The sequence below is a fragment of the Scyliorhinus torazame genome, chromosome 10, assembly GCF_047496885.1.
Source record: "Scyliorhinus torazame isolate Kashiwa2021f chromosome 10, sScyTor2.1, whole genome shotgun sequence".
In the NCBI taxonomy this organism is placed as follows: domain Eukaryota; kingdom Metazoa; phylum Chordata; class Chondrichthyes; order Carcharhiniformes; family Scyliorhinidae; genus Scyliorhinus; species Scyliorhinus torazame.
In genome coordinates this window covers 189,436,394-189,461,780 of record NC_092716.1, presented here as the reverse complement: position 1 = coordinate 189,461,780, position 25,387 = coordinate 189,436,394, and the positions used below count along the sequence as shown (strand labels likewise).

At 47.5% G+C, this 25,387-nt stretch overlaps 1 protein-coding gene across 3 annotated transcripts in view; it reads left to right on the top strand.

The window, feature by feature from the left end:
- The window catches only part of galnt18b (UDP-N-acetyl-alpha-D-galactosamine:polypeptide N-acetylgalactosaminyltransferase 18b), a 453,243-nt gene that overhangs the window by 290,768 nt on the left and 137,088 nt on the right, over nt 1–25,387 (top strand). For all 3 annotated transcript variants that reach the window (XM_072466166.1, XM_072466165.1, XM_072466164.1), the window contains exons 5-6: nt 6,646–6,843; nt 10,853–10,967. In XM_072466166.1, the coding sequence (XP_072322267.1) occupies nt 6,646–6,843; nt 10,853–10,967 (313 nt within the window). The remainder of the gene's footprint in view (nt 1–6,645; nt 6,844–10,852; nt 10,968–25,387) is intronic.

Sequence of the window (25,387 nt, the reverse complement as noted above, 5' to 3'; positions counted from 1 at the left end):
GCGCCGGGAAACTGACAGCGGCTGCTGACGCTCCCGCGCATGCGCCGCTATTCCGCGCCAGCTGGTGGGGCAACAAACGCCGTTTCCGCCAGCTGGCGGGGCGGAAATCCCTACGGCGTCGGCCTAGCCCCTCAATGTTGGGGCTAGGCCGCCAAAGATGCGGAGCATTCCGCACCTTTGGGCCGGCGCGATGCCCGTCTGATTGGCGCCATCTTTGGCGCCAGTCGGCGGACATCGCGCAGTTGGGGGAGAATTTCGCCCCTGATCTCCCTTAATATTAGATGGGTTTCATGCCAGTTTTCTCTCACACCGAAATGAATGGACTTTCTTACAGGGTGGGGAGGGGGGTCTGATTGAGGGCAGAGGCTTGATAACGATATGCCAATGTATGGGAATAATGTCCCTGACGTTGAACATCAGTAAACACATTACGTCACCAGCGGTGGAGGGGACAATCGTGTCACACTTTTATGGTGGCATGAAACACTATTTGGGCATCTCACGGGATTTTCCGCTCTTATCCTGAAAACGGGAGCGGAACATCCTGGCCACAGTCCCAAAACTTAACAGCCTTATAAACCTCATAATTGTACCAATCCTATTGCGCCTTCCCCACCACTCAAAAGGATGCTGGCTGATCTTTTACCTCAGTTACACTATCCCCATATCCCTTAATTCCCTTAGTAACTAAACATTGATTGACCTCTATCTTGAATATACTCAATGACTGAGCATTCACAGTTCGCGAGAGTAGAGAATTCCAAAAATTCAAAACCCTTTGAGTCAAGAAATCTCACCTCCTCTCAATGCCAACTGGCCAACTGTTTACCCTGGGAGTGTGCTCCTAGTCCTCAACACTCCAGCCAGGGGAATTGTTTTTTATTCTTCTACCGAATGTGAGCATTGCTGATAAGGCCAGCATTTGTTGCTCATCCCTAATGATGTGCGAGGAGGTGGTGATGAGCTGCCTTTTTGAACCACTGCAGTTCATGTACCACCCACGGTATTTTGACCCAGCAACAGTGAAGGAACGGCGATATAGTTCCAAGTCAGGATGATGTGTGACTTGGAGGGGAACTTGGAGGGGTTATTCCATGGATTTGCTGCTCTTTTCTCCGAGGTGCTGGGGGTCGCAGGTTTGGACGATGCTGTCGAAGGAGGCATATTGTGTACCTTCATATAGTGTCACGGTGCGCTGGTGGGGGAGGAAGTCAGTGTTGAAGGTGATGGATAGGGTGCCGATGAAGAGGGTTGATTTGGCCTGGATTGTGTCGAGCTTCTTGAGTGGTTGGAGCTCCATTCATCAAGTGGAGAGTATTCTACCAAACTTCTGATTTGTTCCTTGTAGATGGAGGCATTGGGGAATCAGGAGGTGAGCTACTCACTGCAGGATTCCCAGCCTCTGACCTGCTTTTGTAGCCATAGTATTTATATGACTGGCCATATAAATTCAGTTTCTGGTCATTGGTAACCCCCCAGGATGTTGATATTGGGGAATTCAGCAATGGTAATGCCACTGTCAAGAGGAGATGGTTGGGTTCTCTCTTATTGAGATGGTCATTGCCTGGCATTTGTGTGGCACGATTGTTACCTGACACTTATCAGACCAAGCCTGAATGTTGTCCAGATAACCTCGCAGCATTTAAGCCTATGTGCACTCCGATTTTATACATATCACGGCTGGTCTGTGCCTCAACCATGTGGAGCCTTGGCTCCGTAGACCTTGATTCTATTCCCTCACACTTAAGCTGGCGGAATTCACAGCAACTCCATCTATTTTAAAATCCTTTTGCAACGCAGCACCAAAACATAGGCACAGACCTGCTTCACCTCCCCCTGACACCCTCAATCAGGCCCTTGTCACTGCCAGACTTGACTACTCCAATGCCACCCTGGCTGCTCGCCCACATTTTACACTCAGTAAATCCTGTCAAATCCTGTTCCTTTTTCTTATGATCTCAAGAGAAAAAGAAGCTTAAAAATAGCTGCAGTTCATAATAATTGTCTGTTGCCAACGGAGACTGGAAACAAACATTGTTCGGATATCAGTACTATGGCATCAGATTGCCTATAAAGAAACAGGCAGCGAGCCACTGATACACTCAGTCACAGCTGCCAAGGAGCAGCCCACTCAATTAACATGAGCTGAGAGAACAAAGAGGATGGCCCATCACAGTTAAACTATTGCACTATTATTGTACGTCGGCAGGGTTTTCTATTCACCATTTCATAATTTCTTTGATTTGAGGATTTTTCCAGTCAGATTTCAAGGGCCTCGTGTCAGGTGGAGTGATGGCATTGTGTAATGAAACTGTTCTCAGGAACAAACTAATTAAAGAGCTTGCAAACTCCGTGAATGTTGGAAAACTAAAATAAAAGCAGAAAATGTTGGGAATTCTCAGCAGGTCTGTGGAGAGAGAAACAGAGAGCAAAGTCAACAGCCGTGCCGCACCCGGTAAATCTCGCATGAGGCCTCTCACGGGTTTACCCAGCTTGCCACGCCTCGTGGGACCATTTAACACTGCAGTAAGCAGCACTTTGGAATACATTCGCCGGAGTTACCCAGGGCACTGGATCTAACCCCCATGCCTCGGAGACCCTGAGCGAGCGCCAGTTAGTATTGGTAACTGTAGTGATATTCATATATCAATCTACATGATCAACATATGTAAATGTAGTACAGTCATTTCAACACTAGATGGCTCACAGTCAGATACTATAAGAACTGATTTCCCGCCTTTTCTAAGTCAGATGATGATGTGATTCAGAACAGTGAACAAGCAAGACATAGAATAGCTAGAGTGAGACAAGTTAGAACTAGTTTGTTATAATAGTGTTTAGTTATATAGTTAACTGTATTGTAATTTAATTCTTTATTGTTAGTTGAGTTTTGAGTAAAAGAACTCACAGTTTATTATTTTATTACTCATTAAATACTCATCTTTCAACAAGAAGACTATTGGTCATTTTATCATCCTAGTGGATTCAAGAGTAATATGTATATTTTAGATAAGTCATTATTTAAAATATAACATGGTACTAGTGAGTTATAAATCTTTTAAGAAAGACTAAAAAAGATTTAGCATAGAAAAGAAAGGAAAAAGCACAAATGGATTCAACTATTCGACTATAGCAATCATCACAACTTTGAAAACTTTGATGCAAACGACCTATCAATGGACCAAGTTCAAGCACCAAGACATCTCAAGACCACTGGTAATTTAAAATTAAATTGGAAGTTGTTCAAGCAGCAATTTCAACTTTACCTAGAAGCTAGAAGGATTGCGTTATTTGTATCTCTTGCAGGACAGCAAGCAATTGAAATATTCAACTCGTTTCATTTTAGTGCTAATGAAGATAAAAGCAAATTTGATCAAGTGTTATATTACTCTTGACTCCACCAGGATGATTAAATGACCAATTGTCTTGTTGAAAGATTAACTATTTAATGAGTAATAAAATAATAAACTGTGAGTTCTTTTACTCAATACTAAACTAACAAAAAATAATTAAAGTACAATACAGATAACTATATAACTTTACACTATTATAACAAACTAGTTCTAACTTCTCTCACTCTAGCTATTCTGTGTCTTGCTTGTTCACATCAGCATCTGACTTAGAAAAGGCGGGAAATCAGTTCTTATAGTATCTGACTGTGAGCCATCTAGTGTTGAAATGCTTGTACTACATTAACATACATTGATCATGTCTATTGATATCTGAATATCACTACAGTATCCACATACGGGGACCAGGCATACCAACACTTATGGGGGTCTCCCAGGGGATCGGGGTGCCCTGGGTGACTGGGCTCTGGGTAGGTGGTATCCTTGCACTCCTGATGCCACCCAAGCACTCTAGCACTGCCAGCCTGGCTCTCTGTCAGTGCCACCTGGGCACCCTGGCAGTGCCACCTGGGTGCCACCCTGGCAGTGCCATCTGGGTGCCACCCTGGCACAACCACCTCCTCAATGCAGTAAATGGGACTGGTGTCTATCTTTCTGGCCTTACGGGCCCTAACGCCACATCTAGGTGGATCCTCAGATGGTACATCAGGAGTGGAGGCAGCCTGCTGTGATTCCCACCCTGTGACCTGGGTCCCCATTGGCGGGCGTCTTCTGGGGCAACCGGGCCTGGATGGACCCGGCTGCTCGGGTGTCCCAGGTGACGTGGTGCTGCCCTGTCCTGCCTTCTGCCCACATGATTCGCTAGGCACAGGGGAGGGGGAGTCTGAGGTGCTGCGGTGTTCCCGCACCTCCCCTGCATCACGGGCCAGAGCACCTCCTCTTCCTTCAGGAGCCCAATGGCCCCCGGGCTACTCCCAGACGGAGCTGTCCCCTGAGGCTCTCCCACCACCTGGCACTGCCAGTCCTGGAGGCTGGCTGCCACCTCCACCAGGGTCTGCATGCCCGCCCACGGCTCTGAAGCACAGGGAGTGGACATCTCTGTCTGGGACTGCGACTGTGCCACCATCTTCTGGGTCTGTGCCATATCAGCCAGTGCCTGCGCCATCTTCCTCTGGGACTGGGCCAGCTCCCTCTGTGTCTGCACCATGTCAGCCAGTGCCTGGGTAATGCCTCCGTGTTCTCAGCCCTGGCCTGCTGTTACTGGGCCACGCTCAGGAGCGCTGCTGCAATGTCCAGGTGGCTTTGGCACATAGCTGCCTGTGAAAGGCTAGCCCTGTCCTGGCGTCGGCCACCCCCTGTACAGAATGCCCCAGGCTTTGGACATGCTGATCCATAGCCGAAACCCTTGCCTCCAAAGTCTCCACCGCGGATGCCACCCAGGCGGTGATGTCCTGGGTGGCACGCATGGCCGGCACTACCTCCTGCACCTGCATGCGGGTGGACTCCTCCACCTGTGCCTGCAGATGTTGGATGCTCGCCGTCATCGCATCTTGTAGTCCCTGGCTCTGCGACTGCATCTCCACAATCGATGGGACTGTCTGTTCCAGAAGCCGAAACCCGCCTAGGCAGCAACTAGTCCCTGGGGTTGACACGCCCTCCGACCATCCGTCCCCTTGGCTGCTCCTACCTCCACCTGCTGTATCGGAGCATGTGTGTGGTGCGCACCAGATAGTTTCCCAGGAGCCTCTTCACTGAAGTGCCCAACTGAGGTGAGTGTCTCTGGGATGGTGGAGGGTGTTGGAGACAGCTGTGACAGGAAATCTGTGTCATCCTCGGACTCGAGCTCCGAGGTTTCCTGAGTCTCGGGTCTATGGCTCGCGTCCGTGTCGGTGTCCTCGTCACTGGTCGGCACCTGCGGCTCTGGCTGTGGCTGTGGCTGGGACGGGGGCAGGGGACACCAGAAAGATCTGCCCCATTAGCAATACATCCTGCAAGACACAAGACAAGACGCATAATTAGACCGCGGGGCGGGGGGCTGTTGGGGAGCGGCGTGTGTTGGGGAGAGGTGGGTGTGTTTGGGAGGGGAGAACAGGGGTGGTTGTGGGGGTGGTATGGGAATGAGGGAGTGATGTGCGGTGAGGGCAGTGTGAGGGTGGTGTGGGGGTGAGGATGGTTTGGGGCCCTCTGGTCTGCCGCGGTGAGGGGCCGCAAGCCTGGCAGTTCCCCTCCAGTCTTTTCCCGCTCCCAGCAGTTTTGGGCGGCCTTTTCCTGGGGGCGGGAAACAGAAAACGCACAGTGTTAGACAGTCCGATGCATGCAGCCCAGGGAGTGGATAGCTGGTGACTTCAGTGGCCAGGGCACCCGGCTATCGTGGCGGGTATGGGTGCCGGCATGGGGTGCAGGGTGTGGGTTCAAACGCCTTCCGGGTTGGGGGGGGTGAGAATGGGACAGGTTTGGTGCCAGGGGCACAGTGCTACCCTGAGGAGGTTGTGCTGTTTCTTACGGCACTGCTGGCCAGTCCAGATAGTGTTTCTCACGGCGCGTACAGCCTCTGCCACCTGCACCTAGGCAGACGATTGGACGACTTTCAGGGTAACTTCATCTGCTGACTGTCCACATATTCCATATTTCTTTATATTACCATATCATGAGCATAATGGTAGTGTAAATCTGGGCTAACCCCCACAGATAATTCCAAATTTGGAACTGATCCAGTGGAACCTTAGCTGAATATGGAAGCAGACTAATTAGGCTTCTGGTGAAAGGCCACAGTTAACTCTGTTCCTCTCTCCATAGATAAAGCCCGACCTGCTTCGTATTTCGGTATTTTCTGTTTTTATTTCAGATTTACAGCAGCTGCGGTATTTTGCTCTGGTAGTAATCTGGAGGGCTGGACTAATGACCTGGAGAAACGAGTGCAAATCCCACCATGGCAACTTGGGAATTTAAAAGTTTAGTTTGTTAAATAAAATATGGAATCTAAAGCTCGCTATCAGTAATGGTGACTGTGGAGTTGCTAGATTGTCATTAAAAATCCACCTGATTTCCTAATGCGTTTAAAGGAAGGAAATCTGCCGTACTTATTCGGTCTGGCCTGGTTGTGACTCCTGACCCTGGGCAATGTGGCTGACTCTTAACTGCCTCCTGAAAAGGCCGAGTATGAATTGAAGAAGACGCTGCAGTCAAGAAGGTTGCTCACCAGCGCCATCTCAAGGTCAATAAGTGCTGGTCTTGCCAGTGACCTCCACATTCTATGAAAGAAAGATCACTCATTCAATATTTCTTACCTTTCAAGGGCTGAGCCAATTCTCTCAAGAATAAAGGAAGATCGAACACGTATCATATCTCCTTCCTTCGATAACATCAAATATGATAATTTTGAGATTGAAGAGTATCCCCTGTCAGCCCAGGGTTTTGACTGGGAATTGTGGTGCCGTTACTTAAACCCTCCCAAGGAATGGTGGAAGCTGGGAAATTCAACTGCTCCAATCAGGTAACTACGCACCAATCAGCCATATTATCACTGGACTGGTTTTATTTCTTATTCACATCTTCGCAGTCGTTCCATCGGGAATAGTCTGATGCGGTGGACACGGTGGCAATGAGAGCAGATAAGAAGCTGGGAATTGTGCGGTGGGTAATTCACCTCCCCAAAGCCTGTCCACCACCTACAGGGGGGGGCGTTGCTGGCGGGACCAGGGAATCCTGCCGCTAGTAAATGGCGGAAGAATTCCAGCCAATATCAGAATAGAAAACAGGAAGAATTGGTGACAATTACTGCTACACTCAGAGTATACACCCTTACTAATATACCCCATTCAAGGTACCAATCCTCATTAATCTACCCTATTCAGGCTACATAACCTCACGGATATACCAACATTCAGAGAACACAGTCTAACTGATATAGCACATTCCGAGCACAGGCACTCACTGATCAACTCCAGTCAGGGTGCCTCCACCTGATATACCCCATTTAAGGCAATAAAAGCATAAAATGCTGGATAAACTCAGCATCTGTGGAGAGAAACAGTGTTAACATTTCGAGTCCAACGACCCTTCTACAGAACTGAAGAAAGGTAGAAATGTAATGAATTATATAGTAGGAGAGGCGGGTGGAGGAGGTGGGGCAGAATAGAAGAATAGATCGGCACAAAGGAGATATTGACAGAAGTGTCTTGGACATCAGACAGAGGGGAGCGTTAATGTGCCATTAATGGATGAAGAGTGCTAACAGTGGCTAAATGTAAGATAACAGAATGTGTTAATCGGAGCAAAACTAAACAACAAGGGACAGATGGCCATGTGGGGGAAAGGTGGGGTTATGTTCGGACAGGCCAAGGGAACTCATTTAAGGTTCAGAGTCTTACTGATAAAGCCCCTTCAGGGTACACAATCTCACTGTGATATCCCATTCAGGGTACACAGTCGCACTTATATATCCCATTTACGGTGCATAATCTCACTAATATACCCAATTCAGGGTATGCAATCACACTGATATACCCCATTCAGAGTACACAGTCTTACTCATATACCCCATTCAGGGTACACAGTCTCACTGATGTGTCCCATTCAGTGTATGCAATTTCACTGATATACCCGATTCAGGATACACAGTCTCATTGATATACCCCATTCAGGGTACACGTCTCACTGATATACCCCATTCAGGGCACACAGTCTAACCCTTGTGCCTCACTGATTGTATCTCATCAGCCTGGTTACACTTGCTTTAACTGAAGCTGTTTTTATAATCATAATAATAATCTTTATTGTCACAAGTAGGCTTATATTAACATCGCAATGAAGCGACAGTGAAAAACCCTGAGTCGCCTCATTCCGGCGCCTGTTCGGGTACACAGAGGGAGAATTCAGAATGTCCAAATTACCTAACAGCATGTCTTTCGGGACTTGTGGGAGGAAACCGGAGCACCCGGAGGAAACCCATGCAGCCATAGGGAGAACGTGCAGACTCCGCACAGACAGTGACCCAAGCCGGGAATCGAACCTGGAGGACCCTGGAGCTGTGAAGCAACAGTGCTACCCACTGTGCTACCTGGGACTACCCACTGTGCTATATTGGGACCTGATGGGATCATCAACTCAACTGAGTTACAGGCCTGAAGTACACAATCAATATGGCTTTGTCTCTTCCATGTGACAAACCAACTTTTGTACTTCTCCTGCACACCTCCACCCTTCACAACCTTTCAGCCTTTCAAGCCTACTCCGCCATTCATTGTGATCATGGCTGATCATTCCCGTAATAGCCTCCCCGAACAGGCGCCGTAATGTGGCGACTAGGGGCTTTTCACAGTAACTTCATTTGAAGCCTACTCATGACAATAAGCGATTTTCATTTTTTTTTTCATTTCATCAAGTTCAATACTCTGATCCCACATTCCCCCCCATATCCCTTTAGCCCCAAACTTTAATCCCAGAATCTTTTATAACAACTGTTGTTCCAAAGTGCTTTACAGCCAATGGAGTCTTTCTGAAGTGTAGTCACTCATGGTGTAGGAAGCATTCAATGAAGAGGTTTTCACTTTTGACTTGCTTAAGAAATTGTTTTGTGTCATTTATGGTCATGTACGTGACATTCTACCATCTTAAATTTCAAGTTAATTTAGCTGCTCCCTCTTACAGGGTTTTACTCGTCACTGATTATGGGGTGCTAGGAGTGGATTGCTGCAATTTGATAGTGAGCAGATCATCCCTTTATTTTACTGGTTAGTTGAAGGATAAATAATATTCCCAAGACGCTGAGGAGAACTCTCCTGTTCTTTTTCAAAATACTTTGCAGGATCTTTTCTGTCAATTGAGAGGGCAGGTTGTGCCATGGTTTAACATCTGGGCTGGTTTAGCTCACTGGGCTAAATAACCGGCTTATAAAGCAGAACAAGGCCAGCAGCACGGTTCTTCCCGTACCAGCCTCCCCGAACAGGCGCTGGAATGTGGCGACTAGGGGCTTTTCACAGTAACTTCATTTGAAGCCTATTTGTGACAATAAGTGATTTTCATTCATTTCATTCATCTAATCCCACAGCACTGTCAGGGAGGGAGTTCCAGGATTTTGACCAAGTGACGGTGAAGGAATGGTGATATAGTTCAAAGTTAGGATGGTTGTGGCTTGGAGGGGAACTATCAGGTGGTGGTGTTCCCATGCATCTGCTGCCCTTGTCCCTCGAGGTGGTAGAGTAGTAGAGTGTGTAATGTTCTGTTGAGGGACCCGTGGTGAGTTACTGGAGTGTGTCTTGAAGGTGGCACATGCTGCTGCAACTATGCGTCAATCATTTTTTTTTAAATTTAGAGTATCCAACTCATTTTTTCCAATTAAGGGGCAATTTAACGTGGCCAATCCACCTATCCTACACATCTTTTGGGTTGTGGGGGCGAAACCCACGCAAACACGGGGAGAATGTGCAAACTCCACACGGACAGTGACCCATAGCCGGGATTGAACCTGGGACCTTGCCGCCGTGAGACAACCGTGCTAACCACAAGCGCTACCGTGCTGCCCAACTATGCATCAATCATGGATGGACCCTCCCATAGTGCGTTCGGGGTGGGGGGGTTGGGGGTTTGCTTCAGGAGCCTCGGAGATCAGGACACCATTTGAAATGGCGGCCTGATCTCTCACTACAGTGGTGAGTTCCAGCGAGCGGAGCTCCCCAGTGTTTAAAACGGGGCTATGTGCGGCCTTGGCTGCGCATTCCCCGCTGAGGCCCCTTATACAACGCGACAAGCCATGAGTTTCTCGGCACTGAGAGCGCTGGGAAACACACGCTCGCTATGGGACTTTGTTCCCAATTAGTTGATTTGAGCCCGGAGTTATTTTTTGGGAGAATTGCACCCAATATTCTAGATTGACATTTTTCATGTCATTTACATTTTCTTTCTGTCTAAGGTCACCACCAGCCCACAGCCCACTTGTAACTATCGCAGGTCTCTTCATCCTTTCCTCATAACTCAGTCCCTGTTAATCCAGAGATCAGTCACTGGCTCCTCTCTGCTCTGTGTCCAATCTGGTAATGTTTCTCTTGTGTCTCTATGATGAAAACTACTGGACACAATCTTCAAGGTGAGTTTGACCAGAACTGGACACAGTCTCGAGGACTGTGGGTCAAAATCAGAACAGAACACAGTGTCAGGATTGGACTGATGAGAATCTGACACAATTCTCAGAGTAAACGTGACCAGTACTAGATAGTGTCAGTGCGTCTAATCTTAACAGTCTAAAATGACTTTCGCTGACTTGCCACTGACTCTGTTTATTTGTATAATTGATGACAAAGTGACGACCTTATGACCTAAATCACATTGCACCCACCTATCTTGTTGTGAATCTGAATTTGTCATTGGATTCATCCTCACCTACACTAAATTAAAAATATTCAGGAGCTGGTCAAACCTTCTCACACATTTTATAATTTGAGAAATCTCCACCAGGAAAGGTCTTAACTCCGCTTTATTTCCTTGTTTTTGTTGTTGTTTTGTAGAAGCCCTGCTCTGATTGGTTGCTTTGTGGTAGACAGACTGTACTTTGAGGAGATTGGCTTGCTGGATGAAGGCATGGAGATCTACGGAGGGGAGAATGTGGAACTCAGCGTCAGGGTAACTATTACGCAGAGCCGATCAGCCGACTTCCTTCTCCATTTCCTCTTTGAATTGGTTGTGAAACTTGGTTTGGGGAAGAGCATTGAAATTGAGGTCTAGTGTGCAGCACATTTTAGGAAAGATGTAAGCACATTAGAGAGGATGTAGAAAAGATATTTGTGAGAATGGGTACAGGGATGAGGAACTTCAGTGACATAGATAAATGGGGGAAACTAGGGATGTTCATCTTTGAAAAGAGAAGGTTGAGAGGAGACTTGACTGAGGTGTGCAAAATCATGAGCGATCTTGAGTAGATAAAGAAACACTGTTCCCATTGAGGAGGGATAAAGAACCAGAGAACACCGATTTAAGATGAATGACAAAGGGATCAAAGGTGTCATAAAGAAAAAGCTTTATGCGCAGCAAGTGTTGAGGATCTGAAATTCATTGCTTGACGGCTGCACTGTCAGACAGGCAGCACTGAGGGAGTGCTGCATTGTCAGAGGGTCAGTACTGAGGGAATGCTGCACTGTCAGAGGGTCAGTACTGAGGGAGTGCTGCACTGTCAGAGGATTAGTGCTGAGGGGGTGCTGCTCTGTCAGAGGGTCAGTACTGAGGGAGTGCTGCACTGTCAGAGGGTCAGTATTGAGGGAGTGCTGCAATGTCAGAGGATCAGTGCTGAGGGGGTGCTGCACTGTCAGAGGATTAGTGCTGAGGGAGTGCTGCTCTGTCAGAGGGTCAGTACTGAGGGAGTGCTGCACTGTCAGAGGGTCAGTATTGAGGGAGTGCTGCACTGTCAGAGGATCAGTGCTGAGGGGGTGCTGCACTGTCAGAGGGTCAGTACTGAGGGAGTGCTGCACTGTCAGAGGGTCAGTATTGAGGGAGTGCTGCACTGTCAGAGGATTAGTGCTGAGGGAGTGCTGCACGTTCAGAAGATTGGTACTGAGGGAGTGCTGCACTGTCAGAGGTGTGCTGCACTGTCAGAGAGTCAGTACTGAGGGAGTGCTGCACTGTCAGAGGATTAGTGCTGAGGGGGTGCTGCTCTGTCAGAGGGTCAGTACTGAGGGAGTGCTGCACTGTCAGAGGGTCAGTATTGAGGGAGTGCTGCAATGTCAGAGGATCAGTGCTGAGGGGGTGCTGCACTATCAGAGGATTAGTGCTGAGGGAGTGCTGCTCTGTCAGAGGGTCAGTACTGAGGGAGTGCCGCACTGTCAGAGGATCAGTGCTGAGGGGGTGCTGCACTGTCAGAGGGTCAGTACTGAGGGAGTGCTGCACTGTCAGAGGGTCAGTATTGAGGGAGTACTGCACTGTCAGAGGATTAGTGCTGAGGGAGTGCTGCACTGTCAGAGGATCAGTACTGAGGGAGTGCTGCACTGTCAGAGGGTCAGAACTGAGGGAGTGCTGCAGTGTCAGAGAGTCAGAGAAACAGTATAGAGGGGGTGCAGCACCAACAGAGGGGCAGCACTGAGGCAACGCTGCATCATCAGAGGTGCATTACTGAAGGGGCGCTGCGATGTTGGGGGGGCAATAATGAGGGAGTGCTGTGCCGACAGAGGAGCAATACTAAGGCAGCGCTGCATCATCAGGGGTGCAGTACTGAGGGAATACTGAGTTCTCGGAGGTGAAGAACTGAGGAAATGCGACAGTGTTGGAGGGGCACTACTGAGGTAATTTTATTCTTAATTACTTTGTAATGAGAAAATGCATGTGTTCATGCCTTTATGATTGTTCTCTGGGATTTTAATCATTGTGGTTCCTGATTAAAAAAATTTGAATTCCTGGAGATTCCAAGACAATCGTATCTTCTCCTTATAGCCCCTTCCAAACCTGGATGAACAGTGGCATGATTCTCCAAAGAAAATCAGTTAATTTCCCGCTGGCTATGGCACTTTTGGAGAGGATTGGGTTTTGCACTGGCCTTGACAGGGCTAGGGCCTAAACTCGCTAACAGGTTCCATTCAGGGTCCCCCCAATCTCAGAATAACATTGCAGCTTCCCCCCCCACCCCGCTGACATGCTCACCCCCCTCCCGAATCGCTGATATGTTCCCCCCTCAAGTGAGCAAAACCCTGTTATGGACTCGCCAAATGTCCCCCATCAGGACCCCCCGCCATGAGGCCCACCTCCTTCAGACCCCCCTCCTCAGTACCCCCTCTCAGGTTCCCCCTTCAGCACCCCTCACCAGTCCATCCTTCAGACCCCCACCAATAGCAGTGCCAACCTGATGCCATGGACTGCCGGGGGGGAGGGGGCAAGGGGGTGAGTACCCTCTCTGCACTTACCTCCATGGTGCTGAGGGGAGTCCTTCAAGGGAGATCTGGGGTGCTTGGGCTGGGCTGGAGGGACTCAGGTCAGGAGTCTTTCTCGGGATGGGAGTCGTGTGGCAGGTTTCCCTTTGCATATTTGAAAATCATTAAACTGTCTTTCAGCCTCTCAAGTTGTCATTAAAAGTCTTCCCTCTGATGTGTTGGAACCCTTTGATGCCTCTCCCAGCATGTCAAGTTCAAAGATCTGTCAGATGAAGGTAAAAGTCTTCCTGTTGATGTGTTGGAAACATTTGAAGTTGTTTTATCACAATTTTATTCCCCTTAAAGATTTCTAAGCCTCTGGGCATGCTGAGAAGTCTAAAAGCTTTGACTTGCATTGTTTACATTTAATTTCACAGTCCATTACCTTTCAGAAGCCTCTGGATTGACAGGTCCAGGCTATTTCAAAGGGGGGTTTAGCTTTGTTTGTTTTCCAAGCTCTTCATAGTCCATTATCTCTGAAGTACTTCCTCTTTTGAGCAGATGTTGTGTCTAGCCACAGTTTTTTGAAAGCGGTTGTTTCTTTTTTCTGAAGAACTTCTAAATAAACCCAAGTGCTCTGTGTGAGTGCTGATCCCACACCTGGGGCGAAATTCTCCCGAAACGGCACGATGGCCGCCGACTGGCGCCCAAAACGGCGCCAATCAGACGGGCATCGCGTGCCGCCCCAAAGGTGCGGAATGCTCCGCATCTTTGGGGGCCGAGCCCCAACATTGAGGGGCTAGGCCGACGCCGGAGGAATTTCCGCCCCGCCAGCTGGCGGAAATGGCCTTTGTTGCCCCGCCAGCTGGCGCGGAAATGACATATCGGGGCGGCGCATGCGCGGGAGCATCAGCGGCCGCTGACAGTTTCCCATGCATGCGCAGTGGAGGGAGTCTCTTCCGCCTCCGCCATGGTGGAGACCGTGGCGGAGGAGGAAAGGGAAAGAGTGCCCCCATGGCACAGGCCCGCCCGCGGATCGGTGGGCCCCAATCGCGGGCCAGGCCACCGTGGGGGCACCCCCCCGGGGCCAGATCCCCCTGCGCCCCCCCCCCAGGACCCCGGAGCCTGCCCACGCCGCCTTGTCCCGCCGTTCAAAAGGTGGTTTAATCCACGCCGGCGGGACAGGCAATTTATCGGCGGGACTTCGGCCCATCCGAGCCGGAGAATCCAGCGGGGGGGCCCGCCAACCGGCGCGGCCCGATTCCTGCCCCCGCCGAATATCCGGTACTGGAGACTTCGGCAACCGGCGGGTGGGATTCACGGCAGCCCCCGGCGATTCTCCAACCTGGCGGGGGGTCGGAGAATGACGCCCCTGGTCTTTATGGTCTGGACCTGTGAATCAAGTGTCTTGTCAAAGTAATGCACCAAGAAATTCAATGTAAACAATGCAGCCCAAAGCCTTTCAAATTCTCAGCATGCCTAGAGGCTTGAAAAAGTTAAAGGGGAATAAAATTGTCTTTGAAAAAGTATTTCAAAGGTTTCCAACACATCAAAGGGAAGATTTTTACCTTTATCCAGCTGGTCATTGTTATTAACATGCTGGGAGAGACATCAAACGGTTTTAAGGCTATAGAGGGAAGACCTTTATCCTCATCTGACAGATCTTTGAACTTGACATGGTGAGAGAGACATCAAAGGTTTTCAGTACATCAGACAGAAGACTTTTAACTACAACTTGACACGCTGAGAGAGTTTAATGATGTTCAAAGCTAAAAGGGAAGACCTGTCACACGACCCCAATCCTGCGAAAGACCCCCGACCTGAGCCCCTACAGCACAATGTGAGACCCCCATCTCCCCGAAGGACTCCCCTCGACACCCTGGAGGTAAGTGTAGAGAGCGTACTCATCTGCTTTCCCAATCTTCAGAGTCATTGGTGCCTGGTTCCTGCTTGTCAAGACCAGAAGTGATTGCCGCCTGTGGGACTTCCAGCTGGGGCGTTGGGGGGGTGGATGCAGGAGGAAATTTTAGGAGGCCGGAGCATCTGGTCTAAAACCTGGTTATTATACTTAAATGCATGTAGATCACCTGAATTAAGATTCTCGCCCGCTCCCTTTCATGCTAGCACTCACAGGCCACTTCATCCCATCAGCACCCGTGGCCTTTAACCTTGTCCAAATGTAATAAATCTACGGAGGCAGAATTCCTTTTATTTACAAATCCAACAGCTGAACAACCATGACCATTCAGTCTACACCGGGCGTGCAGAGGCTCTGACACACCCCTTTATATACACAGAAAGGGGTTCCCTGATTGGACCACTAATCAGGGAACTCGTGTTCTAATTGGCCAATCTCAAAGGCCTGGCCTAAGTCATTGCACCAAACTGATAGCATCAGGGACTGAGCCTCAATGCACAATCAGGAGCAACCCCTCAAACCCCAGGGCTGGGGTTCAGGCCCACCTGCTCCCGATTCCTCACTGATGTGACTGGACGACAAACCAGGTACCAGCCAGTGAACATGTCAAGAACAAAAGGTCTCAGCTTTGGTCAAACAGAGTCAAGTTAGCAACCTTTTCTTTAAACCTGAGTAGCCTTTTTAAAGATAACAATGGCTAAAATAATAACTCCTACGAGATGCAAGATGAAAATCGGAAAGAATATCTGCTGGAGTGTATAATTTGCATATATAAGTAAAATGCATGTATTGAATTTATGTATCAATTTTTTTTTTTAAATTAAAATAGACCCAATGTGTGTATTTTGATATTTATTTTTACCATACATTTTTCAGTTAAGTCATTTTTAAAACAAATATTAACTGAAGATGCATAGAATTACGATAATTTTTCAGTTATTGATTCTTGTGGTAAAAATATAGCTACTAATAGCACGTTCAGGATAATTAATTGTCTCAGCAATATTAAAAGCAATAATAGTTGAAACCTGTCCGTGAGCCAAAATATGTATAACCATACTGCAGCTCTTGGAACAAGTTTATTTACAGCACAATATTTTTTGTCAAATTATTCTTCTGAAAACATAACTGGAGCATAAGGATCAGTTTCTTCTCCCCCTGCCCCCCCCCCACCCCCCCCCCCCCCCACACACACACACTACTCCCCCATATAAACATGATTCTTACTATTCTATGTTTTTAGGTATTTTTCATGCTAATTTCATCCAACTGGGGGCGACACGGTGATGCAGTGGTTAGCACTGCTGTTTCACGGCACCGAGGGCCCGGGTTCGATCATGGCCCCGGGTCACTGTCCGTGTGGAGTTTGCACATTCTCCCCATGTCTGCGTGGATCTCACCCCCACAACCCAAAGATGTGCAGAGTAGGTGGATTGGCCACGCTAAATTGCCCCCTTAATTGGAAAAATAATGTAATCCAACTGGGAAATGTTGGGAGTCACAAATGAGATGTTCCGCGTGTGGCTCCGGAGGTGCAGATTGCAGACGTCCTGCCTCATAGCATTCGGGGAAACGCAACTGGGTTTCCCATACAATAGTCCATACCCCCCCCCCCCTCCCCCCCCCCCCCCCCCCCCCCCCCCCCCTCCACCTTCCTCATAACCCACTCATGTTAACATCCAGGGAAGGAAGCTGTGCCTTTTTTTTCAGCTGTGTCATTTTTGTCCCCAGGAGACAATGTCAACACATCTTGGCAATAAACAATTTTCTTACAATAAACAAGCTCAAATCCTTCTTCTAATGTTATCTGTCAAGCCCAGCCAAAACCAGATAGATTAACCATTCATTCCTGCAGTGCAGTTCACATGATAGTTAAGCATGAGGAAGATAATTCGACTCATACTTCTTCAGTCATCCCAAACAACCTATGCTCCAGGCGTTGCATCCAATTCTACCTTATGGGTTTCTGCGTTTGCTTCATATCCGATAGAATCACATTGTGTTTATAACTCATCATTCAGAACAACTGATCCGTGCCGGGGTTTATGCACCACACAAGTCTCCTGCCATCGCATTTCACCAAAAGTATCCTATTTCTTTCTCCCTCATGTACTCTTCTCACTTTGTCTTAAAAACATAAGAAATAGTCACCTAAAATATTCTGGAGAAAAGCATGGTCAATATTTCCCGATAGTTATAACCTCTCAGTTCTAACATCTCTGTTGAGGAAAGGAGAGAAACATCTTCCTGGGGAACTGGAGGACAGTCACTCTCATGCCAGTTTTGGGTCATTGCTTACAATCTATCCTTATTGAACCTGAAGCCTAAATTGTGATCCTCGCTGAGAATGGCAGTCAATTCAGTTCAGCTTCAGAGTATAAGCACTTCTGCTGTTTCGGTCTTAGTGGCTTACAGAGGTAGAAGAGTAGGCCATTCAGTCCCTCAAGCCTGTTCTGCTTTTTAATTAGATCATTGATAATCTGTACCTCAATTCCATCTACCCACCTTTGCTCCTTATTCCTTGAGAACGGGATTTCCAACTTGGGTTGAACATATTCCTGGAGGTTTCATCATGTGACATCTTGCCTCCCCTGCCACCCCTACAATTTGCCCTCGTCAGTTACCATTCGCCACAATATACTACCTTCTCAAAGCCAACTAAGGAGAACAGACTCTTCAATATCCAATTGGGCATTTCTTAACCGACAGTTAAACAGCTCTTTTCCCATCTCAGTGTCTTGAGTACAGAATGTGGAGATGCCGGCGTTACGACACCAGGTTAAAATCCAACAGGTTTGTTTCGATATCACTAGTGCTATCAAAATAAACCTGTTGGACTTTAACCTGGTGTTGTAAGACTTCTTATTGAGTACAGAAGCAAGAATGTTTTGCTGCAGCTGTACAGGGCCCTGGTGAGACTCCACCTGGCGTATCGTGTGGGGTTTTGGTCTCCTTATCTAAGAAAGGATATACTTGCCATAGAGGGAGTGCTGCAAAGGTTCACCAGACTGATTCCTGGGATGGCAGGATTGTCATATACGGTGAGATTGGATCGACTAGGCCTGAATTAACTGCAATTTAGAAGAATGCGAGGGGATCTAATTGAAACGTATAAGATTCTGACAGGACTGGACAGATTGGATGCAGGGATAGTGTTTCCTCTGGCTGGGGGGAGCGGATTCTAGAACAAGGGGTTACAGTCTCAGGATATGGGTTGGCCGATTAGGACTGAGGTGAGGAGAAACCTCTTCATTCAGTGGGTGGTGAGCCTGTGGGCTTCTATACCACAGAAAGCTGTGGAGGCAAATCACTGAAATATTTAAAAAGGAAATAGTTAACATTTCTAGGGCCTAAAGATGTCAAGGGGTGCAAGGAAAGTGTGTGGCATTGAGATAGAGAATCATCCATGATCATGTTGAATGTAGGAGTAAGCTCAAAGGGCCGAATGGCCTACTCCTATTTTCAATGTTTCTATAATAATAAACAGTATTCAAAGTAAATGAAAAACGGGCACAAATATTTTGGTGCTCTCTCTCACTGATCTCTGTTTTTTCCACATGGCAGTGATCTAGAGATTAATCTTCAGTTGCTGGAGGATTGGCAATCCCACTTCAAATCGAATAGGAATCAATCTCAACAACACCGACCTTCATTTGAAAAGCACCTTTAACATGATAACGTGTCTCCAAGACGCTTCACAGGAGCGCCAACCACCAAAATTCGACACCGAACCACATAGAGAGACATGAAAATAGGAAGCCAAAAGTTTAGTCAACGAAGCTGATTTTCAGAAGGCTCTTTTTTAAAAATAAATTTAGAGCACCCAATTCATTTTTTCCAATTAAGGGGCAATTTAGCGTGGCCAATCCACCGACCCTGCACATCTTTTCGGTTGTGGGGGCGAAACCCACGCAAACACGGGGAGAATGTGCAAACTCCACATGGTCAATGACCCGGAGCCGGGATCGAACCTGGGACCTCGGTGCTGTGAGGCAACAGTGTTAACCACTTGCTGCCCACTTCAGAAGGATCTTAAAGGAGGAAAGAGAAGTGAAGAGGATTAGGGAATTTCAGAGCTTTCGGAATCAGGCAGAGGGAGTCACATTTTTAAAAGGTTCCAACTGAAGAGTTAGGATTTTTTGTTTTAAGCATTTCAGGAACCAGCTGGGGGTATCCAAAGAAGTTGTTGTCTTAACACCGATACATTTGCACAGGAGCCACCACACAGCCACTGAGGTTCTGATAGAAATGATTTTGATGGCTGCTGCATCATTGGACGTCAGATGTCCAGTGTTCCGCTGTCCAGAATCTGCTTTCTCTGCGTCAGTTTCATTTCCTGTCAAAGGACAGTCCCCCCTCCAGCACAGAGGTTTCTGATTGACATCTCCAAAAATATCCTATTCTCTTTATCAAAACGTTTGGCTGATGCTCTAATCATGAACCTGTTGGAATTAGGTGTGGGCAATTATAGCGTGCATTGTTTGGAAGAGTGCGCTATACTCACATGTTAAGCTTTCAGATGAATCTGTATGTGTTATCTGCCCTCCATGTCTTCTCTACCTCTGGAGTAAAATGTTGCAAAGCAATCCTGGCCACTCCCCTATCCCTCCTCAACTTTTAGCCTCTTGAACATCGCTGGTTTTAATCCTTCCGCCATCGATGGAAGGATTCAGCAGTCTGAGTCCTAAACTCTGGAATTCCCTCTCTAACCTTCTGCACCTCCCGATGTCTCTCTCATCCTTTGAGATGCTCTTTAAAATCTATCTTGTCGCCTGTCCTGATATGTCCCAGTACGCCTCAGTGCCAAATTCTGTTTGATAATTGCCATTGTAACACACCTTGGGGGCTTTCACTGCATCGCTGTTACTGTGCTCAGAGCACTGATGGCTGCCCGTTAGATACATTTTAATAAACATTGTCACTCAGAAGAAGTGATTAATTAACTTGTTTTGGGCATATATGCACGCATCCACATAATAAGAAGTAATCTCGACATTGATCATAGATGATTACAACCCTACATGAGCCTAATGTCCCCGATCATTACTTACAGAAATCCAAGTGGGCAATCTGCTTTTTGCTGAACATTTGTTTTTGAATGTCATCCTTTGGCATATCCTATAAAACCTCAGATGGAGTATGAGGTACAGGTTAACAGTAGGACGCAGATACAAGATGAAATATTAAGAGATTTAGAAGAGTGGGCTGCTGATAATGTACCATTCACTTTCAGCATTAGAGACTGAGGCACAAGCAAATATTAATATTCGACTGGAGGAATTTTGTTCTCTTTTCCAATTCCTCATGCTTTGTCTCTAACTCAGGGTTAACAAGTTGACAGGATGAGGTCGTGGAATGAGTTCTACGACCTCTTGTTTCAACCATAATCCTACATCGGCCCAGATCTCCCGCTCTCTTGTAATCATCTATGATCAATAGGGGCTGGTTTAGCAGGGGCTGGTTTATCATTGAAAAATACTATAAATACACAACAATTATGGCCTAATTGGCCTAACCGGGGCTGGTTTAGCTCACTGGGCTAAATCGGTGGCTTTTAAAGCAGACCAAGGCAGGCCAGCAGCACGGTTCAATTCCCGTACCAGCCTCCCTGAACAGGCGCCGGAATGTGGCGACTAGGGGCTTTTCACAGTAACTTCATTGAAGCCTACTCGTGACAATAAGCGATTTTCATTTTTTCATTTCTCGGAGGCACGTACACGGAAGGTATTCCGGAAAATGCACTTGGGGACCCCCATGGATGTTCACACGCTAGGACTGCACGAGAATTCAATTTGTGTTGGCAATCACCCTGCGTCTGGAATCCTCTGAAACTCCAATTTAAATTTGGAGACATTGGATGGTTTTCATTTATTTAGCAGAATGGTCCCCACCCCCGACCCTTGGACTCCCAAATAACTCCCCAATTTCCCCACAACCCTGATATTCCCCCACCTCCGACTACCCCCACTAGACCCTGATGACCCAAATAACCCCCACCCCCTGACTAAACCCCACATCCCTGAGCCTCTAACCCCGATTACCCCCGGCAGGCTCGGGGCCTGGGTCAGAAGTCTGAGACAGAAATGTGCAACTCCAGACTAAAGTAAGTGAAAAGGAATGGAGTGACAATCCCAATGGTAACTGCACTCCATGGACGATGCGGCCCTAAGTTTATTAAGAACTAATTGCTCGTCCATGCAGTGGAGTTTCCTATTTACCTTCATAAAACATGTCCATTTTAAAAATTAAAATAGTTGGAATGCTCCAAGTGAATTGAAAGGAAAGAGCATTCTGAACATATCTTTTCAAATGCTCATCCTGCGGTGCACTCTAAGCATGACTGCCAATCAATCATTTAATATGAAATTCAGCTTTCTCTGGTCAGTGATCAATGACAATACAAAGGAGGCTTTTCTTCTCTCAGGAACGAGCTTTACGTAACTGCTCACCATGGCAACCAAGTATTGATGTAGTCATTAATGTTTGCATGGGAGGAAGGCAATCTGAAGACCACTGTGTAGTTTTTTAATAAAAAATCCTCAGTGTGTGTTGCTGGCTCGGCCAACATTTATTGCCAACCCTAATTGCCTTTGAGAAGGTTATGGTTCCTTCTTGAACCGCTGAGTCCATGCCTTATAGGAACACCCACAGTGTTGTCAGGAAGGGAGTTTTAGGATTTTGACCCAGTGACAGGGAAGGAACGGCAAAATAGTTCCAAGTCAGGATGGTGTGTGTCTATTTTTTTAATGTACTTTATTCCAAACGTGTTAAAAACAATAAAATATTAAAAACAAACTCCTCAAAATTTACCCCTTTTTACCCCCTCCCCCTCGGCGATGAACAGTTCCTCAATCATCGTCATGGACAACCCCCACCGCATCTTGAAGCCCTCCGCTGACTCCCTCAACTCAAACTTAATCTTCTCCAACCGAAGAAAGTTGTAAAGGTTCCCCGGCCAGGCCCCCAACCCCCCGCGGTGCATCCGACCTCCAATTAACCAGGATCCTTCTCCGGGCAATTAGAGAGGCAGAGGCCACAACATTGGTCCACTTCCCCTCCAGCAGCTCCGGCCCCAGAAAATGCCACCACTGGGTCCAGCCTGACCTCCACCTACACAATCTTAGGTAGCGTCCCAAACACCACTTCCCAGTATCTCTCCAGTATCTTGGACCACAAAAACATTTACGCACGATTCGCCAGCCCCCACCCACACTTCACAACCGGGGAACATGGAAAGTGGAGTGCTTCTGAACAGACACCTCTCATTCTTTTCCCTTTTCTCTCAACTATTTATCTTTTTTCCTTTCGAAACGTCTCGGCTATGTGCCTCAACTCTTTCGGAGATAGCGGATTCCACATTCCAACTATTCTGAGTCAAAAGGTCTCTCCATATTTCTCTTACGGGTTTGTTACGCAAAGCATCAACAACAACAAATTTGATTTAATCAGCTCACAGAGTAAAACATCCCAAGGAGCTTCACAGGAGTGTCATCAAGCAACATTACACAACAGGCCACTTAAGCAGATATTAAGACCCGTCACCAAAATCTTTGTCAAAGAGGCGTACCTTAAGGTGTCTTAAAGGAGGAGAAGGAGCGATACATTCAGGGAGGGAATTCCAGAGCCGAGGGCCCAGGCTCTGAGAGGCACTAGTGGTGGAGAGATTAAAATTGAGGAAGCTCAAAGGACATGAATAAGAGAAGTGCAGAGATTGCAGAGAGTTGTGGGGCTGCAGCAGGTTGCAACAACCACTTACATCTGAATTAACAGCTAACATAAGAGGCACTGTTCGGGTGGGGTCAGCATTTACCCTTCCCTCTGGTGAGCATGATAAGATCCTGTCCTCGGACCAGATCCTACAGCATGCACCCATGGATGGGTGAAGGAGACTGGCTGCCCCCATCTCCCCCAAGCTGATATGGGGTTGCCCAGCGCCAGGGTGGCAAAATCCAGTCCTCTATCTCTGCCTCTCCATCTGTCTGTCTTTCTAGGGGGGATTTTCTGGCCATTCTTGCTAGCAGGATCTTCCGGTTCCGCCGATGGTGAACCCCCACCCCAGGTTTCCCGGCGGCGGGGTGGTGAATTCAATTCCATTGACAGCGGTGGGACCAGAAGATCCCGCAGGTGAGAATGGCCAGAAATGTAAGGCCCAAGGTTGCACCCTCGCCCGGGCTATGGCCAATATAGGCTTATCTTCCCTTAATAAAACCCAGTAATGGCTTGTGGTCAGTGACTATGTTAAACCATCGATCTGGTGGAATTTCTTCACACTGTACATAACCATTAAGCCCTCATTTGCAATCTGGGCATAATTCTTTCTGCTTCTGAAAGGGTCCTTGAGGCAAAGACAATAGGGTGCTCAAAACCATCTCCTAATTTGTGGGATAAAACTGCCCCTATACCATAAGGGGATGAGTCACATGACAGCACAATAGGTTTTCCTGGGTCAAAATGCACCAAGAGGTTTGAAGACTGTAATGCCAACTTCACGACTCGGAAGGCTTCCTCTTGTGGCTCCCTCCATTGCCACCGCTGATTCTTCTTTACCAGCTGGTGTAATGGTGCCATTGTTGTGGCTAAATTCAAAATGAGCCTTCCATAGTAATTTACCATAGCGAGGAAGGATTTGAGCTTGCTGACATTTTTGGGTGCAGGGAGGTCTCATATGGCCTTGATGTTTTCTTCCAGGGTATGTAATCCTGTTACATCAACGCAAAATTCTAGCTACATAACTTCTGAGGCCTGCAAAGTACACATTTTGCATTTTAGGCGAACCCCTGCATTGCAAAACCTCTTTAATGCTTCCTCTAGGCTGGCCATGTGTCCTTCCGATGTAGTGCCAGTGACTAGCACATCATCAAGATAAACCATGACCGTGGGAATTCCCTGGCCTGCCTTGGTCTGCTAGGGGCGACTAGGGGCTTTTCACAGTAACTTAATTTGAAGCCTACTTGTGACAATAAGCGATTTTCATTCATTTCATTCATTCATTTCGGTTCCAATGTCCACACTGCTCTAAGAGCCCCACCCAATCTTCCTATTGACCGAGGTTTGTGCACTTCCGCACGGTTGGCCACAAGCCGGTCACATGGTCCATGAAGCCTGCCCCCTTAAAGGGGCCACACTTCCACAACTTGTTTGGCCATTTCAGAGTCACATGTAGACCAGGTAAGGATGGGTTTTTAACAACAATCAATGATGGCTGTCAGGCCAGTATTAGCCCTAGCCCAGTGCCAATACCACTATACCATAGTCTCTCCTCAGATAAAGACTTGAAGGGGAAAGATTTGCAGGGCTATAGGGAAAGAGCAAAGGAGTGAAACTAATTGGACAGCTCTTTTGAAGAGTTAGTATAGGCAAGATGGGCCAAATGGCCTCTTTCTGTACCGTAAAACTCTATGAATTGTGAGCACACTGGGCGTGAACTTTCTGTGCCTGTGTAATCAGAGCAGAGTATTAGGTTCTGGCTTCTGGATGTGACAGTAACACTCTGAGAACATATGTTTAAACCAATAAGGTGAATCATTACTGAAAGTTCATTTCAAGATGACATTTTACAGGGCTTGAATTAGCTTTCTTATCATATTATGAATAACAAATTCTGTTGAACAGAATAATTACACTGTATGGGCACATTGGAGATAGGGAACTGGAAAATTGAAAAAGCTACACATGTCAAAATGACCCAGTGTTAATTATGATTCTGAATGACGAAGATGAACGTTATTTGAAATATTTAGGGTAATCCTTTTCATACATGGGATATGGGCGCTGATGGCGAGGTCAGTATTCATTGCTGGTCCCTTGAAAAAGTGATGGTGTGCTGTCTTCTTGAGCCACTACAGTCCCTGTGGTTTGAACATAGAACAGTGCAGAAGGAAGCCATTCGGCCCATCGAGTCTGCACCGACCCATTTAAGCCCTCAGTTCCATCCTCTCCTCCTAACCCAATAACCCCTCCTCGCCTTTTTGGTCACTAAGGGCAATTTATCATGGCCAATCCACCTAACCGTCTTTGGACTGTGGGAGGAAACCGGAGCACCCGGTGGAAACCCACGCAGACATGGGGAGAATGTGCAGACTCTGCACAGACAGTGACCCAGCGGGGAATCGAACCTGGGACCCTGCCGCTGTGAAGCCACAGTGCTAGCCACTTGTGCTACCGTGCTGCCCATTTGGAGGGGAACTTCCAGGTGATAGTGTTCCCCTGTATCTGCTGCCCTTGTCCTGGTAGAGGTCGGAGCTATCTGTTTTACCAGAGTGGCTGTTTATGTAACTGCGTCTTGCTTGTGC